Below are 18,966 nucleotides of genomic sequence, written 5' to 3' on the forward strand. Positions count from 1 at the left end.
GACAGCAAATTTTGGAAGCCAAACAATGGAAGGTAACAGTCAGAAATGAAAATGTCATAAAATAACTCAAGAACATGCGCATGCAGATGGAGGTAGTATTTTAATGTCCCTTTTGTAAAAAGTATATCTATCTAGAATTATTTCAGTAACACTGGCCCACATGATAGAGATAATATAAAAGCACATTTAAGCTCTTTTGAAGAAAAGTAAACTTAAGATAGTACCAATATTACATTCCTAATCCTCTGAAACATCGAATGAATAAGAAGCAGAAATTCAAAGATGTATTTCTCGATGTCAAGAACCCTTATTAAGTAATATCAAAGAAACAGAGAAAGCTAAGACTAGAAAAGTTAAAGATGTCTTTATTGTTTTTTGATAAAGGCAACGCTGATGAATGAAAAGTCAAGAGGGTGGGGAATCCCAAACTTTTTGAATAATCAAATAGCACTGCATTAGGGATTTCCCTGGTGGTCCAGTGGTTAAGACTCAGGGCTTCTACTGCAGGGGGCACAGGTTCCATCCCTGGTTAAGGAACTAAGGCCCCTCCCACGCCATGTGGCGCAGGCAAAATAATAATAATAATAGCAATGCATTCATTCAAAGAGAGGTATGGGTTGGGAAGATCCCCTGGAGTAGGAAATGGCAGCCCACTCCAGTATTCTTGCCTGGAGAATGCCATGGGCTGAGGAGCCTGGTGGGCTACAGTCCACGGGGTCGCAAAGAGTAGGGCACGACTGAAGCAACTAGCATGCACGCATAGTTATACAGTGTATAGTTTACATAGTGTATTTCCTTACTTTTGCACTTCCTCAAGAGCTTGAACCTACATGTTATGATCATAATATTGGTTTGCAGCCTGATTAGTCATCTAAAAGCATTAACCTTCATTGTTCATTTCATGAGCCAAACACCCCTGTTGTGCCTCCTGGGATGGGAGGCATCCATTTTTAGTCTATGTTTAACAGAGAAAAATGGGACATGATAAAGAGACAAATATCATAGAAAAATGAATTTAAAATGTGGATAGTCAACATATATATATATATATATATATATATATATATATATATGCACTTAGCAAATCAATTATACTGGTTAAAGAACAGGATTTGAAACCAGGTAGAAATGGGTTTTGTCCCCATTTCAGCTACTCATTGACCCATTAGTTGTATAACTCTCCTTTACTCTTTGCTTCCCTCTTCTCTCCTCCCTCCCTCCCTCCCTTTCCCTCTCTCCTCCCTTCTTTTATTAAAAAATATCTATTGAGCTTTTACTCTGTACTGGATTCATGCCAAAGACTAGTGGGCCAGTCATCTCACATTCCTGAGGGAGAACATGAAAAGCTTATTGGGAAGAAATTTGTGGTGTACAACACAAGGAAAGGTCCAGATGAAGAAATGAGTCAGACTTGTGGGGACAACTCTGAACAGACTGGAGGGAAACAATGGGAGATGACTTAGGAAAGACAGATGGGAATCAGGTTGTAAAGGGCCCTGAAAGCCAGGATAAGTAATTAAAATTAAATGCTGGGAATTGGCTAACTATGAGAAATTCAGTGATTAGGAAGGTAGCCTAGTACAGGGAGGCCAAAGGAAAGGATTATTTCAAGAAGGATACATTACTCAAGAAAGAAATGGGCCTAATTGTTGTAAGGGTATTGATGACTTTTAAAGTAACTGTGACTGAGTGGTGGGAATAAAAAGTAGAGGTAGGGATACAAGGAGGGGATTAGGAGTGAAAAAATGGAGCCTCTGGGGCCAAGAGTTCCATGGGAAGGTTAAACAGACTGGGAGAGAAATCGTATGGTGGGGACTGAAGAAGCGTCAAGGAGGAGGCAGATGAAGAGTTACTACCTACATGTGAAGTAAGAGACCAATGTGAAGAGGCTGAAGAGTCTAGGGTAGGTGCAAGGGTACAGGACGAGAGTTAGAACTGACAGCTGGAGTGGAGAGGGGAGTTTTGCAGAGCCGAAGCGGCACTTCACCCTCTGAGACTGAAAGGCATGACTTGACACTGAGATTTCCTTTGTAGCAGGAAGGGGATGAAGGTAGCATTTACCGCTGTACTCCAGGTGGGCTCCTGTTAGAGATGTGGCAACATCCGGCCACAAAAGACCAAGGGACTGAAGCTGCCAGAAGACAAACATCAAAGAGTTGAGCCCATCAATAGGTTCAGCAGGAGCATCAAAACCATTCTGACTCACACTCCAGAAACCTTTCTAGCTGTTCCTACCATATAACAGGGGAAGGTTGCAGTGCAGACATTCAAAGAAATGTGAGGTGCCCTTGATCTTCAGCCTGTCCTTCAGAAACAATGATACAGAGTTACAGAGACTACACGTCCAATCCAAAGACCACTATGCATGCTGTAAATCACCGAATCAAAACCTGAAGGCGAAATGAATGGGTACTTCCATAGAGATAAACATATCCTAAAAATCAGTAGTGCTAAGAAAGCCACTGGGGGGACTTCACTGGCAAGCCAGCGGTTAAGACTTTGCCTACCGAGGTAGGGGGTGCAGATTTGATCCCTGGTGGGAGAGCTAAGATCCCAAACTCCTGGCAGCCAAAAAGCCAAAACATAAAACAGAAGCAATATTATAACAAAGTCAATAAAGGCTTAAAAAATGGTCCACATCAAAAAAAAAAAAAAAAGCCACTCAATTCTTGGTGAATATACCTAGTCTTCCCTGGTGGCTCAGATGGTAAAGAATTCAACTGCAGTGTGGGTGACCTGGGTTGGATCCCTGCGTTGGGAAGATCCCCTGGAGGAGGGCATGGCAACCCACGCCAGTATTCTTGCCTGGAGAATCCCATTGACGGAGGAGCCTGGCAGGCTGCAGTCCATGGGGTCGCAAAGAGTTGGACACCACTGAGCGCCTAAGCACATACTAGTCTACATTCAAAATAGCAAATCTAGAAACTTAACAGGCAACCTACTCCTAAAGTTGTACCTGCTTCCACATCTGGTTCCATCTCTACCTGAGCTCCAGAGTTGGGAAAGAGGGTGCGCAGGGGGTACTCTAGCCTATCCTGTTCTCTTCCCTGACCAGCTGGGACTAGGCTTGCACCCCAGGACTAATAATGGCATGCAAGGGAAGCTGAAGCTAGGCTGTCTGGTTGGGCATCCTTGGACCAGACAATCCTGGGGGTTAAGGAGACCCTCGTGTGCACTTGAGAAGCGTGGGTAAGTGCATTTGGCGGGAGAGGACACAGTGCTGACGGGGCATCTTTGGAGTCCTCCCTTTCGCATCCTCCTCTCTGGGCCAAGAGCTGCAACCTGGGGCTGCAGGAAGGAGGCGGGGCGGCGTCCGTCTGCAGCACCGACCCGCTGGCCCTGGGGCTGGGAGAGGAGCTGGGGGTGAGAGGGGTGGGTGGGGGCGAGCGCCAGCCAGGGAGGGCATGATCTCTGCTCCAGTCCACAAATCCTTAACGGGTTTTCTTTCTCTCCCTTCACCCTTTTCTCTCCTTTGCTCTCTTTCTTTCTCTCTCCTTTTTTTAAATCTTTTTTCCTTTTTCCCTCTCTTCCCCCCCCCCCCCCCCCCGGCCCCTTCCCCCCCGTCTCCGCGCCCCCGCTCCCCTCCCCCCGTCCCTGTGTGCGAGCCTCTTCCTTCCCCCCCACCCCTCCCCTTTTCCGCCTCTCTCCCTCTCTCTCTCCATCTCCTTCTCCCTCTCAGCTCGCCGGGCGACCCTGCTCCTGCCTCCCACCTTAATGGCGGCATCTTCGGAGGACGATATAGACCGGCGGCCCATCAGAAGAGTCCGCTCCAAGAGCGACACGCCGTACCTCGCTGAGGCCAGGATCTCCTTTAACCTGGGGGCAGGTGAGGACGGAGCGCGCGCCCCGCTCTCTCCCCGACCCGGCTCCCTTCCCTCCTCCCCGGCTGGCTCAGCCCCCAGCCCCTCCTTTGGTACCCCAGCCCGCCCCCCGCCCCCATCCCGCCCCACTTCCTACCCAGCTGGTCCCCGGCGCGCACTCGCTCTCTTTGTGTGCCGGGTGAGGAGGTGTGTGTGTATGTGTGTGTGTGTGTGTTGCGAAGGTGGGGGAGGGTAGCGCGTGGATCCCTGCCTCCGCCGGGGAATCACACGCCGGGCTTTCCCCTTCCTTGAAGAGAAGAGAGTGCTGTCACCGATAACAAAGATCGTAGGCGTAGCCTGGAGCGCGGGTCCGCCTGCCCGAGCGCCGCCGGCTGTGGGCGGAGGGGGCTGGCCAGGCTCCGCTGGTGTGGTTTGCTGGTGGGGCTGCTACCGCCGGGTGGAACTTGTTGGTGACATTCAGACTCTGGTGATTCTGCTGGGTTGATACCACTGCTGCGGCTTTGGAGTGAGGAGAGACGAGGGGGTGGCGTTTAACAGCTGGGAACCGGACCCAGCAGTTGGCAAGCAACCATCGTGATGATAGTAATAAAATGGTCTGTGGGATACACGTGGGGTGACGGGAAGCTGTCAGTGGTACTGGTACCCAAGGTGGCCCAGGGGATTAAGTGAAAAGGGTAACTGAGGCGGAGGAGGGAGGGAAAGAAGCAAGGGGGAGAGGAGAGGCGGATACTGGAAGGATGGGAAGGAAAAGGAAGGGAGGACGGAGGAAAGAAGGAAGAAAGGAGCCAAGAAAGGACTGAGGGACTCAGGGAGTCAAACTGTGTCCGCTGAGACCTGTCAGGGTTGCCTGAAAGGACGCAGCAGTGTCCGCGGTCTCCACTGATGCTGCTGTTGCTCCAGATTCAGGGGCACACTGCCCCTGCCCCCTCCTGATCCTAGTACAGGGTCCCTGTCACCAGGAGGAAGTTGTTCGCCACTAACTTTTCTAAAAGACTGCTAAGTCCCCCTGCCTCCCGGCCCCCAAGTTTGTGTCTCTTCCTTTCTAGAATTCCTTACTATTCTAGCAACTCCAATGCAAAAAGAGTGAGGGCATTTTCCTGAAAATGCTCCTTCAAAATAATTTTAAGAAGAAAAGGATACCTTTTTCTTTAGGAAACTAAACCCTTGAAAATGGAACTGAATCAAGCAAAGTATATGTGTGTATGTGGATGCTGGAGCAAAGAGAAACTTCAAATAATGACTGTTTTACTCACTACTGAGAAATATGAATGAAGGAGAAATCTCTACATAGAGAAACAAGATGTGTTTGCTAAAGAACCATATCCTATGACTGGTGGGATGGTAACTGAGTGTGCCGAAGTAGCCAACTTCTTTGGAGTGTAATTTTTCCTATTTTGGTGATTTGGGTTTTTTTTTTTTTAACCCTTTGTTTTCTTGTCACTTCTGGAATGTTTGCCTCTGGATTTGTGACTGGGGAAAAGAAGACTTCATTGGAGGAAGCTTTGATGGTTTTTGTGACATACAGTAGTAGCCTGTGATCTCCATTTGGAACCATTAATCCTTCACTTGTATGTTCTAGATTCAGAATATGACTGTGAGGGTTCTTGGAAAGGACTGAGAAGAGTTCCTTTTAGGATAAAGGTTGTTTCCAACCCAGAGATATTAAGGATCACTCCTTTTTTTTTTTTTTACCAAACTCCTGTATATTCCCTTAACATCTTTGGCTTAGCAGAGAAGAAAAGGGGCCAAGGAGACACTTACTAAAGGTTGTTCACCTACTACTGGTGCTTTTACAACAAAACAAAATAAAGCATGAAAAAAGAGTTTCAAGTTTCTGTTAGTGCTGGGTTAGGCTGAACCATTCTGCCACCAGATTCAAGCCAGTGACTTGCAGTCTTATTCTGGTTAAATTGCTCTGGAGGCCAATGAAAAGGCTGGACTTTTCAGAGAGGACTCGTCTCCTTTTCATCTGGAAATAAACAGGCCAAACAGGCTCCCAGTCCCTTCCAAATGTCCTTTAGAAAATACCCTTAAAAGCACAGTGTCAAGAAAGACAACAGTAAGAAAGAAATGTGGTGGGAAGGATGTTTGTCAATGAGGGAGGGTGGTTGCTGAGGGCTGTGTTCTTTGGTTGGGGAGCTGTCCTCTTGGTGGTGCTGAAGCTGAGGGCTGTTGTGACAGAGACCTGACAAGGAGCTGGACAGCTGAGGAGAGGGTGGGGCGGCAGGGGTTGGGGGGTGGGGGGGGGAACGGTGCTTAGTGCCTTGGTGATGGAATCCCAGGGAAAGTACTCACTGACTGGCCTCCAAAAACTTTTCTATCCCTGCCCACCTACATGTGCCTCCTGTTTACTACACCTCCCGCCTACTGCTCCACTGCTCAGATCGGGAGGTTTTGCTCTAATTTTGTGGTGGCTGCTTACTCCCAGGGCTTTGTTTTCCAGCTGGTTTGGAGTTACTTTCCTGACACAGTAAGATCTACTCTCAGATGCTCTTTTCCCCCTCCCTTAAAAGTAATTATAACCCCTGGCTTAAAAAGCAAACAGCCTTGTTTATCTCCTTGAGCAGCAAGTTGTAATTAAACTATTAGTGTCATTATCAGCATTGCTGAACAGAAGAGCCTGCACACTTTGGATAAATTACATAATCTGGGCATAGAGAGAATTTTGTCTCTTAACAACAATTTATAAACAATTAAGCGAGGAAGCTTTCATCCGCCCTTTCTTCCTGCTCCTCTCCTACCCCTAGTCACTTACTCTTTATTCTTTCCAGAGAAATTCTTTATTGGTTTAAACTGTTTGTCTTTAGGATTCGCCTTCTTACACCTACTCATTTTATATAAGTCCACATTTAATATTTGAGAGGCTTAGTAATCACTCAAGGAAATAAATATACACATATTCATTTTATTTGGACATCATGAAATCATTTGTGGACCAAATCCCTTAAAACTAATGTGTACACTTGCCAGATAAAGTAGACTGGGGCATTTTAAATACTGATTAAATTCTTAAGCATTTCTTCAACTACACCTTGTCCTTGATGGTACTTAATAACATCATTTCAGAAATAACTTCACAGCATGAGTGAAAGATATAATCCCTCACCTACAGTCCCAAGTCAGTCAAAGAATAGCACCAAAATGTGGGTCTTTCAGCACTTTATGAAGATGCTAATTTCAAGATTCAGCCTAAATTGAGAGTGTAGAGAACAAAAATTTTTCTGAACCATGACTTTATTTTTCTAAAAGAGCCCCTTTTGTAGGTTTTGACTTCTATTTAGCAGTTAGTATATTACACAAACCTTGGTAGATGCTTGTTTGCTGAAGATAGCATGCTAGAGAGAATTAAGCCAATGTATTTGCTGAAAGTAACCCAGACACATTAGACCTCATTTAAAACCCTGGAAGAAGTTTTTTCCTGAGAAATTAAAATGTGTTAAAAGGACATCGTGTAACAGAAGAGTATGTTCACACTATTAGTAGCAAGTATTTCTAATTGTGTTCTCACTCAGCAATGAACATTACTGACATTTAGCTTGTAAGAACTTGCTCTGCCTTGTGAGGTCATTGATTCACTGCAATGAAATGAATGCAATGTAGAGTTGCAGCTCATCTGGCAAATATTTTTCTTTGGGCCAGTTTATTCTATTGTATTTATTTATCTCTGTATTAACAATATATAAAAGAATGTTTGATACATAGAAGATACTGAAATGGAAAGGTTCTCCATAATTACACACCAAAATGAATGACAATATTATGATAAATAAAAGATTTAACCACATCTAAAACTTCTATAAAGGATGTCAAAAGAAGGAAAGCTAGTCATCCTGATGATTTAGGATTGTTTAAAACACAAAGCCAGTATTTTGCACTATTTAGGAAAATAAGTACTTCTCTAATCATGAGTACGTTTAACCTCTGTTGACATTGCAGAATTGCTTTGTATGTATGTAGGAGATTTTAAATTAATCGCACGGGCAACCTCAGAATGCTTATCCTCTTTGGAAGCCTGAGATCTGTTCTAGTTTCTGATGTTAGGAACTAAAGCCAGGGACAGTCGTTTTTGACTTCCATTGATCTCCTCCACTATTTCAGGCCCAGAAGAAAACTGCAATCAAACTTAGCTTTCTCTGACTACCTACAGGAGGAGATGGGTCAGTATGTTACAGTTTAAGCTGAGATCCCTTTCCTACCTTTCTTGAGGAGGAAGAACCTTTATCCTTTAGCTGAATTAGAAATGTCTTTGATATTGAGAAGTGGCATCCCAGAATGTGCTATTATCCTTTAGCTGTGAGGACTGTCTCTAGGCAAAATTGTGAATATTGCCATGCTGAACCAAGATTATTTCACCAGTGTAAAGGTCTTGGTAGACATCCCCTTCAAGCTTTCCCTGAAGAATGACAATGTATGTATCCCTCACATTATTTCTCTTACTGATTCCAAATTGAAAGTAGATCATATGGGCCTGACTTTTATTTGGTAGGCCCAAAATCTCCTTTAAAGTATTGCTTCTAGCATTCATTAGGGACTTCCCTGGTGGGTCAGATAGTAAAGAATCCACCTGCAATGAAGGAGACCAGGGTTTAATCCCTGGATCAGGGAGACCCCCTGGAGAAGGCAATGGCTACCCACTCCAGTATTCTTGCCTGGAGAATCCCATGGACAGAGGAGCCCAGTCTGCAGTCCGTGCAGTTGCAAAGAGTCGGACATAACTGAGCGACTAACTTACTTCACTTCACAGCCAGAATCCAAGTGGCTAACCAGATAACTGACCAGTGGCCTCGACTGTGGGGCTTTCTGAGTGCCTGCCCTTTTTCTGTGTCATTGGGAAAACTAGCTAACCTGGTAATCTCACTATGTCATGCATTAAAGTCGTACTAATGAAGACCACTCCAGGTAACATAAATAAAATACACAAAGCACAGAAAAGTGAGTAATTAATGCCAAGAGGAAATGGGAAACTCTTTGCCATAAATATTTAGCTTGGCTGCTTACCAAGTAATTGTTTCAACAGCAATTCATACATTTATGAGATAACTCAAATACAGAATATGAGTTGCAGGTTAAACTGTCTTAGGATCTTTTGATCTGGGCATTCTTAAAAAAATTTTTTAACATCTTAATATTGTATTTGCTATTAGCACTGAATTCTAAGTTTCTTGTTTGGTTTATCTGTATATGCCCATTTATTTAAATTTCATGGAAGGTGATGGAGTTGTGTTTTATATGAAAAATTAGAATCAAGAGTCAGAAGAACTTGATTCTACTGCCTCTCTTTCTCTAAAACTGTAGGCAAGTCATTTAACCTTTCTGAGTTTGACTCACTCAACTCTAGACTTAAATCTAGACTAAACTAGACTTAAAGCTAGACTTCTTGGACTGCAAGGAGATCAAACCAGCCAATCTCAAAGGAAATCAGTCCAAATATTCATTGAAAGGACTGACAGTGAAGCTGAAATCTCAATACTTTGGCCACCTGATGCAAAGAACTGACTCATTGGAAAAGACCCTGATGCTGGGAAAGATTGAAAGCAGGAGGAGAAGGGGATAGCAGAGGATGAGGTGGTTGGATGGTATCACTGACTCAATGGACATGAATTTAAGCTCCTGGAGTTGGTGATGGACAGGGAAGCCTGGCATCCTGCAGTCCATGGTGTCACAAAGAGTTGGACACGACTGAGTGACTGAACTGAACTGAGACTTAAATCTCAGAAGTCCCATCCTATCTAAAAAAATTGTGTGTACTAACTAGCACTTCTGTCTGCACTAATGAATATGTACTATGCCACTGATTTTATGTACAGTCTTATTTATGGTATGAAACGTATGGTGGTAGTGGTTTAGTCACTAAGTCATGTCTGACTCTTTGCAACCCCATGGACTGTAGCCCACCAGACTCCTCTGTCCATGGTATTTTCCCAGCAAGAATACTGGAGCAGGTTGCTATTTCCTTCTCCAGGGTGTAAAACATATAGAAGAGCACAATTTTCAATATGAATTAAAACATTTGATCAAAGCTAAGTTATTAAAATAAGTTTAACTAAAATAATATATATTATAAACATTTAAAATAACTTTTTGGTAATAACTAAGAATTGCTAGAAGGCATATTTACATGTACCATATTAATAAAATATTTTAATTTGAATATCCAGGGATTAGAATCCTTAACAGAATTGATGCTCTATAAGTATTTGTTGTATGATTGAATATAGAATTAGAGAAATCTTAACAATAAATGGACAGGCAGAAAACTAAATATTAACCCAGTTCCCAGTTGGCATTTTAAGTCTTGTAGCTTGTTGTTTTGTAATTAAAATGAAATGAGTATACCTATAAGATCTATATTTTCCCTTTATCCTTTTAAATTACCAGGGAAGGGAACTATATATGCAGACTAGCTAATTGGCAGGATTCAGTCAAGGTGAAATGTACCCTTTTGGAATTCCTAACTTCTCAGCATTGTTATGAAACTTGACCATGAACTATGAAGAACTTTGTTTTGTTTTTCTTCACAGGCATATAAGCTGACAGGGGCAGATAAACTATTGGTCAGAATAGGTGCACAGATAGATTTTTATGCATACCTTTTCATACTGATTAAAGATATTTTAAAGTTACTTATGAAGTTATTCTTTAATATATGCAACTTTGATTCATCATCATTATTTATTGTACAAGTAAAACAACTAAAATTCAAGTAGAGAGAGATGATAAGTTATAGACCTATTTTTCCTCTTTGACTTAATAAGACGAAAAAGGAGACATACATTATAGCCAGTGGAAGAGGGCCTGAAGGAACAAATAATAGATATCAGTTTTTCCTCATTGCATGATACAAGAAAAATTCTAGAATTTTTATATTTTGTTTCATAATTCTCCCCCTCCACTTTAGTCAGTGATAAAGTGAATATGATTGGTGTGGGCCATTTTGACATTTTAATTGCTTTAATTTATAAGTCTTTTATATAATGAAGGATGGTTAAAATAAAAGACAAAATCAATTTTGTGGCCTTTTGAATGATGATGGATTCATTCACATGATTTTCTACTCAAGTTATCGAAGGGCACCAGGAATAATCTCATGCTAGTAGTTATTTAACATTTATGATGGCAAGTCTTGTGTAAAAGCCTGTAGGTTTCCTATTGATCTTTTCACATTTATATACCTTCTACTTACAACACAGTAACATAATCTTTGATTAGTAAATACCTGGGCTGTAATTGTAGATGTGAAGATTCAGTGTATAGTTGACCTTTTGTATCCATGGTTCTGCATCTGATGGATTCTACCAACCACAGATGTGGAGAGGCAGGTTCAATCCCTGGGTTGATAAGATCCCCTGGAAAATGACAACACATTCCAGTATTCTTGCCTGAAAAATCCTATGAACAGAGGAGCCTGGTGGGCTACAGTCCATGGGGTCACAAGAGAGTTGGACACGACTGAGCAACTGAGCACACACGTGGAGACACAGAGAGCTCATTTTTTTATGAATGTTTATCAGTCAGAGGACAACAAGTTGATTTAAGATGCCATCATGGCTTAATTAAAAATATAAACGAAACTTTACTCTGTTTGAATTTATCCCTTATTCCATCTGGGCCCTGTTTTAGAGGTTGAGGGGTGGGGGAGAGGATGGAGGAAGGTGAGATGAAATGATAATATATAGAATTCATTCATTTGACAAATATTAATTTAGAAGTTAAGACAATATTTTAGACCCTTGGATACATTATTGATTAAAACAGAAACTTCTTATCCTCATGAATTTTAACCTCTCAAAGTGAGTTATGGGCAATAAACAGTACAATAGGTAAGTACATTGCATAGTATTTCATAGATTAACTGATAAGGCAAAAATAAATACAGCAAAATAAGAATGTTAGGCACATGGGAGCAAAGAAAGGGATGGATTGCAGGGTAAGCAACACTGAGAAGAGGAAATGCGGACAAAGTTCTCTGAAGAAGAGGAACAGGAGCAGTGTGAATATGGGGTAGAAGACAAGGCAGAGAGCGTGGAGGGAAAGCCAGGGTTACAGCCCTAAGTCAAGTGTGTTGAGGACCTGGCTGGCAAGGGGCCCAGTGTGGCTGCAGAGGAGTGAATCAAGCGGTCGGAGGGAACGAATGGGCACCAGATTACAGAGGGTCCTGTGGGCCACTGCCCTCTCTTGCTGAAACGTGGTACAAGGCAGGGATTTGAGCACAAGAGTAACATGATCTGAAATAGATTTTAGAAGGTTCCCTGGGGATGCTGTGTTAAGGATAGGCTGTAGAGGAGCAAGGAGGACACAGGGAGCTGGTTGGGGAGCTCTGCGGCAATCCAGAGGTGGTGCCGTCTCAGCAGCTTGGTACAGCAGAAGCAGTGAGAAATAGTCAGATTCTGTATGTATTTGAAGGTGTAGCCCATAGGCTTCCGCAGTGGATTGAATGTGGGCTGTGAGAGGAGAGGAGCAAAGAGTACCTCAAGGTTTGGCTTGAGCAACCAGAAGGATAGAAGGACCATTTAGGGGCATGGTTGTAATGGGTGGGGGGCGGTCGGTGGTGATCGAGAATTCAGAGACAGACTTGGCAAGTGTGAGATGTCAACCAGACATCCAAGTGGAGGTATCCAATAAGCAGTTATACAAGCCTAAGGTTCAAATAAGGTCTAGTCCAGAAATAAATAATTGAGTTGTCAGCATACATAGGGCCCTTGTAGAGGACTTTATCAGCATTTGCTCACTTATCTTTTTATAATAACCCTATGAGATTGGCATGATTATTGCTCTTCTTATTTTATCCATGTGGGAACTAAGTCACAAAGAGCTTAAATAACTTAGCAAAGGTATGAAGCTAATAAGGGGAATAAGAGGAAGAACTGGAATTCAGATCATGTTTTATATGGCATCAAAATCTATATTTTTAATGGCCATGATTTATTACAAGAGAGCAAGCTTATGTTATCAGCTTTGCTTTGAGGTTCCATTGAAAACTTAACATGGCTAAGGGAAAGAAAGAAGTTGAACTAGGCATGCATCCTAGCTCAGTATTTTAAAAAATGTTTGGCTGGGATTCACTATAAGAAGTGTACTTCATATCACCTCACATACATATCAAAAATTGGAATAAAATAGTCCTTGAAGAAAGAAAGTGAAAGTCACTCAGTCGTGTCCTACTCTTTGCGACCCCATGGACTGTAGCCTGCCAAGCTCCTCTGTCCACAGAATTCTCCAGGCCAGACTACGGGAGTGGGTAGCTGTTCCCTTTTCCAGGGGATCTTCCCAATCCAGGGATTCATCCCAGATCTCCTGCATTGCAGGTGGATTCTTTACCATCTGAGCCACCAGGGAAGCCCCAAAATGTTCCTCAAAGTACCATATAAGTCCCATATGTACTCTGATGTTTTCTATTTCATCCCTTCCCATGCCTTTTTATTCTAACTTATTATTGTTATGAAAATGCTCCTTTTAATCCATCTAAATGATTGTATAATATAACCTTCAGTTTTAAAAAATTCCTTGATTGATCGTTTTCTAGAAGTGATCTCTGAACTCAGAAAAAGCTTTTGCAAAGAAATCCCTCTTTAGTACTTCTGCTATCCCACTAAGAGTATGGGCAATTCATTCTCTTACCTGGAGGTAAGTCAAGGTAAACAAGAAAACTCCCAAGGTCAGTACCAACTTAGCTATTGGACACTGTAGACACAGAGCTCAGACTCAAGATACATTTAGAGGCCCTTGAAAATGTTTTAATTTCTTTTAAACTCAGAAGAAAAAGTAAATTTAATCTAGGCTGTTTTACATATGTCTTTATTCCCAGGTAGCTCAGATGGTAAAGTGTCTACTTGCAGTGCTGGAGACCCAGGTTCAATCCCTGGGTCAGGAAAATCCCCTGGAGAAGGAAATGGCAACCCACTCCAGTACTCTTGCCTGGAAAATTCCATGGACGGAGGAGCCTGGTAGGCCACAGTCCATAGGGTGGCAAAGAGTCAGACACGACTAAGACACTTCACTTTCACTTTCTTTATACCAATACATATAAATATTTTGTAATATTTATTAAAATATAGTTTAAAAACTTTTTGTGGTGAAAGGAGCCTACAGAGACAAATGTGCACTTGTTGTTCAGTCACTCAGCTGTGTCCAGCTCTTTGTGACCTTAGGGACCATAGCACACCAGGCTTCCCTGTTCTTCACCATCTCCTGGAGTTTCTCAAACTCATGCCTAGGAACGACGAAAGTCACAGTGGAGCTCTACAAAGGTAGAGAGAGAAGCAGTGAGAAAAAGTTATTTTTTGATGCAGAGTAGTGGCTCTGGGATATATTCTGGAACTAGAATTTTGGGATTCAAATCCCTACTTTATCACTTACTAGTTGTGTGGCCTTAGGCAAGACATTTAACCTCACCCTGCCTCATTTTTCTCACTTGTAAAATGGGACTAACAATGTTGACCACATTGGAGGTTGGTTTTAAAGAGTATTTAACTTATTAAACGTGGAAGAACAGAATAATTCCTGCCGTATAGTGATTACTCACTGCACAAAGTGAAGAATGAGCACCTTTATTCCATATGTTTCTCTGTTCTGCCTCACCTGTGTTCTATTCTTCTAAAATACCACCAAAAAAAAAAAAAAAAAAGATGCCTCTCTAGGTACCACATTGTACAAGACCAGATGCCCCTTTAGGTAGGTACTACATCTTAGAAGACCAGATGAGCTACAGATTCAGAAAGTCTCACATCAAGAACAAATTTTCCTAACTAAATTTTAGTCCACTCATTCCTTCTTGGTTTTACACTTCAGAATGAATGGGACTTGCCCCAGATGAGAAAAAATGTCACCCTCAAACTCTGAAAGTTAAGGAAATTTACATTAAAAATAGTCTATCCTCTGAGTCGAGTTGAATGGATCATCTTTGAAATGTATTTTACCAATGACCACATGGAAATTATTACCTAGGAAAAACCTACTGGACTTTCCAAGAATCCTCTGAACTTGGAGGAGATGTTGTGAGGGAAAGAGAAAAAAGAAGAGCAGAGAAAGATACACATGGGAAAAAAAGGAGTGAGACAAAGAGGGAGAAAGAGAAAACAAAGCCACTCATTTTGAAAAAGACACCCATGTAGATCAGTGGAGTACATCAAAAATCATAGATTCTTGACTTTTGAGAGTCAAGAGGAATACCTTCTCATCTCTGAGTAATCAACACAAGGGTGTTGTGATGGGTTTGAAGATTTGCTTGTTTCAGTATCTGTCTGCTACTTATGAGCTGAATCATCAAGACCTATAAGACAGGGATAACACTCTCTGTCTAATTTTCATTGTCACTTTGAGGACCAAATGTGAAAATGCCTTGCCAGTAGCTCTATGCTATAAAAAGGCAAGAAACAGATGAAGTCTGGGTGAATGGGACAGTTTAAATGTCTAGCTCTAGCACAGGAATAGAAATGCGAGAAATAGACTAATTCTAATCTAAAATGTTGCCTCTGTCATGGCCAGATATTCAACTACTACAGCCTAGTAGTCTAGAAAGACTGAATACAGCACCTACCTGTTTATAAACTGAGGCTATTATGTTTATGCCTCCACTGTCAATCTCATTGTTGTATGAAATGTGGTCCCCCTAGGATATTATTATCCATTCATAAGAAACAAAGTGCTTGAATTTATACAAGTGTTTGTGAATTGCAGGAGTTTTTCACTTCTTAGTGTTCAGTTCAGTCACTCAGTCGTGTCCGACTCTTTGCAACCCCATGAACTGCAGCATACCATGCTTCCCTGTCCATCACCAGCTCCCAGAGTTTACTCAAACTCATGTCCATTGAGTCGGTGATGCCATCCAATCATCTCATCCTCTGTCATCCCCTTCTCCCGCCTTCAATCTTTTCCAGCATCAGGGTCTTGGAGGAGGTTGCCATTAACCCATACCACAGAGCTGCCAATGGCACCCCACTCCAATACTCTTGCCTGGAAAATCCCATGGATGGAGGAGCCTGGAAGGCTGCAGTCCATGGGGTCGCTGAGGGTCAGACACGACTGAGCAACTTTACTTTCACTTTTCACTTTTGTGCATTGGAGAAGGAAATGGCAACCCACTCCAGTGTTCTTGCCTGGAGAATCCCAGGGATGGGGGAGCTTGGTGGGCTGCTGTCTATGGGGTCGCACAGAGTCGGATGACTGAAGTGACTTAGCAGTAGCAGCATGGAGCTGCCAGAACTTACACAGGACTGGGAAATAGACTCTTGGAGGGCACAACAGAACCTTGTGCACCAGGATCCAGGAGAAAGGAACCGTGACCCCACAGGAGACTGTCCTGGACTTGCCTATGGGTTTCTGGGAGTCTCTGGTGAAGCCATGGGTTGGTGGTGGGGCTGCAGGGTTGGGAGCACAGACTGTAGCAGTCCATGCATGGGATCTTTTGAGGGAGGTCACCATTATCTTCATTACCTCAACCATAGTTTGGCCCCAGGTAAATAGCAGGGAGGGAACACAGCTCCACCCATCAACAGAAAATTGGATTAAAGATTTACTGAGCATGGCCCCGCCCATCAGAACAAGACCCAGTATCCCCCTCAGTCAGTCTATCCCATCAGGAAGCTTTCAAAAGCCTCTTATCCTTCTCCATCAGAGGGCAGACAGACTGAAAACCACAATCTCAGAAAACTGCCTTGTCTAACTCAATGACACTATGAGCCATGCTGTGCAGGGCCACCCAAGACGGACTGTCATGGTGGAGAGTTCTGACAAAATGTGGTCCACTGGAGAAGGGAATGGCAAACCAATTCAGTATTACTGCCTTGAGAACCCCATGAACAGTATGAAAAGGCAAAAAGATAGGACACTGAAGGATGAACTCTGCAGGTTGGTAGGTGCCCAATATGCTACTGGAGATCAGTGGAGAAATAACTCCAGAAAGAATGAAAAGACAGAGCCAAAGCAAAAACAACACCCAGGTGTGGATGTGACTGGTGATAGAAGCAAGGTCCGATGCTGTAAAGAGCAATATTGCATAGGAACCTGGAATGCTAGGTCCATGAATCAAGGCAAATTGGAAGTGATCAAACAGGGGAGATGGCAAGAGTGAACATTGACATTTTAGGTATCAGTGAACTAAAATGGACTGGAATGGGTGAATTTAACTCAGATGACCATTGTATCTACTACTGTGGGCAAGAATCCCTTAGAAGAAATGGAGTAGCCATCATAGTCAACAAAAGAGTCCGAAATTAGTGTAGAAAAAGAGTACGTCTTAGTGTAGTTCAAGGCTAACTTCAACTTCCTACTTGACCACAGTCCTCGAGAAGGTACTTATCATATTCAAGCTACAAGTAACTGTACTGCACACTAGCTGTACTAGCCAATGCCAGGCGGAGTATTCAGCACTCAGGCTTCAGCAGTTGTTCAGTTGCTAAGTCATGTCTGACTCTTTGTGACCCCGTGGTCTGTAGCCCACCAGTCTTCTCTGCTCATGGGATTTTCCAGGCCAGAATAATGGAATGGGTTGCCATTCCTTCCTCCAAGGGATCTTCCTGACCCAGGGATCGAACGCGTGTCTTCTGCATGGCGGGGGGTGGGGTGGGCTGGGGGTGGTTCTTTGCCACTCAGCAAGCCCCAGCTTTCAGTAGACTCTCAGTCAAATAGCTCTTCTTTCACAATCTCCTCTCCCCTCTTCTTCACATTCTCACTCTTCTCCCAACTAAATGTCCTACTTATGTGTTTTGGCCTTAAAAAACAGAACCAGAGGTTTCAAGGCAGAACCCTCATCTCAGAGAGAGAGGGTTAAATGTCCCCAGCTTATCTGTGGAAGTCTAGGGCAATTCGTTACCTCCCACTCCAACCATACAATTACAGTTTGCACAGCTGTGGAGCCAGCTGCCCTGCGTTCACTACAGACTTCACATCACACTGCTTTCCAGCAACATCCTTGCTATATCTGGTCGTGACGCTGACGGTAATCAGCTAAGAAGCAAATTTTCAATAGGAAAAGTGACTTCTGCCAGCAGTTTTGGCATACAGCTCAGAGCTGCCCTACATATAAGGAAACTTCTCAAACCGTTCTGGAAACAATTTCTCCAAGTTCAGTTTGTTCGATGGAAACAGAACAGTAGAAACAAAATTAGGAGTGACAAGGCTTTTTTTATTCGTTTTTGTCTTCAACTTTTGCAGCTTGGAGGCTCTGTCTAAGCTATGGATTTTATTCATATAGAAGCAAAGTTTTTCAGCTCATATCTAGGTCTGGAGCTATGATGGGTAATGCAGAGCACACCAAAGTTTGGTTAATCATAGATTTCCCTTTATATGTAATTTATGATAACATGTGACTTTCATGAGTGTATTTTACTGTATTTTAACATGAAAGATATTTAGCTAATAGAATTTAAGCAAATTAAATGCTTGATACATTATTACAATTCTGTAAAACTTCCCAGTGACTAAATCTTTTCTTCAAGTTGCAAAATAGTTTTCTTTTATCCTTTCATGTAAGTAGTTCATTCTAAATATGCAGGAATAAATCATGAGTGTGGATTCTGATGTTTTAACAAAAGATGGTCCTTATTACCCCATGTGCCACTCAGTTCTCACCACAAAACCCTCCCTCTTTTATGAGGCAAACATGAGAGCATGGTCAACAGTCACCATAATTAATGTTTGGTTTGTTTAGTTAATTCAAAAATTCTTCTTTTTCAGTTTATTCACATGCTTGAATCTATAGTTCAGATCATATTCCTTTTGGGTATCTTAAGAACACTTACATCTTTCAAAATAAAAAAGATGCTCTTATTTTTCTCGTCCCCACGTCTGAGTCAAATCATGTCACCGCTTGTCTCATGAATGGCAAAACCACATAAACGGACGTGTGTGTTAAGTCTCAGACCAACTAGAACCATCCATAAAAATAATGCCAGCTCAAGCCAAAGTAAGCTCAAATCAGCCTTAAACTCACTTCATCGGCCTCTCGGTTACAGCTCATATAATACGATCTGTATGAACAATTTCTGCTGTAAAGTTACCTCGTAAAGAAATACATCATCTACAGAGTCCTTTCATAAACCTAATTACAGGAACAATTCAGCAGAGTTATAGCTGCTAGGATCTGCATTCTCTCTCCTCCTTGACTCCACTTATTAAAGACACTGAAGTGGAAATATTGAAGTGGAAA

The 18,966-nt window shown here is 42.5% G+C and overlaps 1 protein-coding gene across 3 annotated transcripts in view; it reads left to right on the top strand.

The window, feature by feature from the left end:
* The window catches only part of PHACTR1 (phosphatase and actin regulator 1), a 515,267-nt gene that overhangs the window by 20,510 nt on the left and 475,791 nt on the right, over positions 1-18,966 (top strand). For all 3 annotated transcript variants that reach the window (XR_005722669.1, XM_040249267.1, XM_040249269.1), the window contains exon 2: positions 3,680-3,826. Coding sequence is in view for 2 of the 3 variants with exons in the window: in XM_040249267.1 (XP_040105201.1) it covers positions 3,680-3,826 (147 nt within the window). In the remaining variant the exon portion in view is untranslated. The remainder of the gene's footprint in view (positions 1-3,679; positions 3,827-18,966) is intronic.

Source organism: Oryx dammah, unplaced genomic scaffold (genome assembly GCF_014754425.2).
Source record: "Oryx dammah isolate SB20612 unplaced genomic scaffold, SCBI_Odam_1.1 HiC_scaffold_11, whole genome shotgun sequence".
Classification (NCBI taxonomy): Eukaryota; Metazoa; Chordata; class Mammalia; order Artiodactyla; family Bovidae; genus Oryx; species Oryx dammah.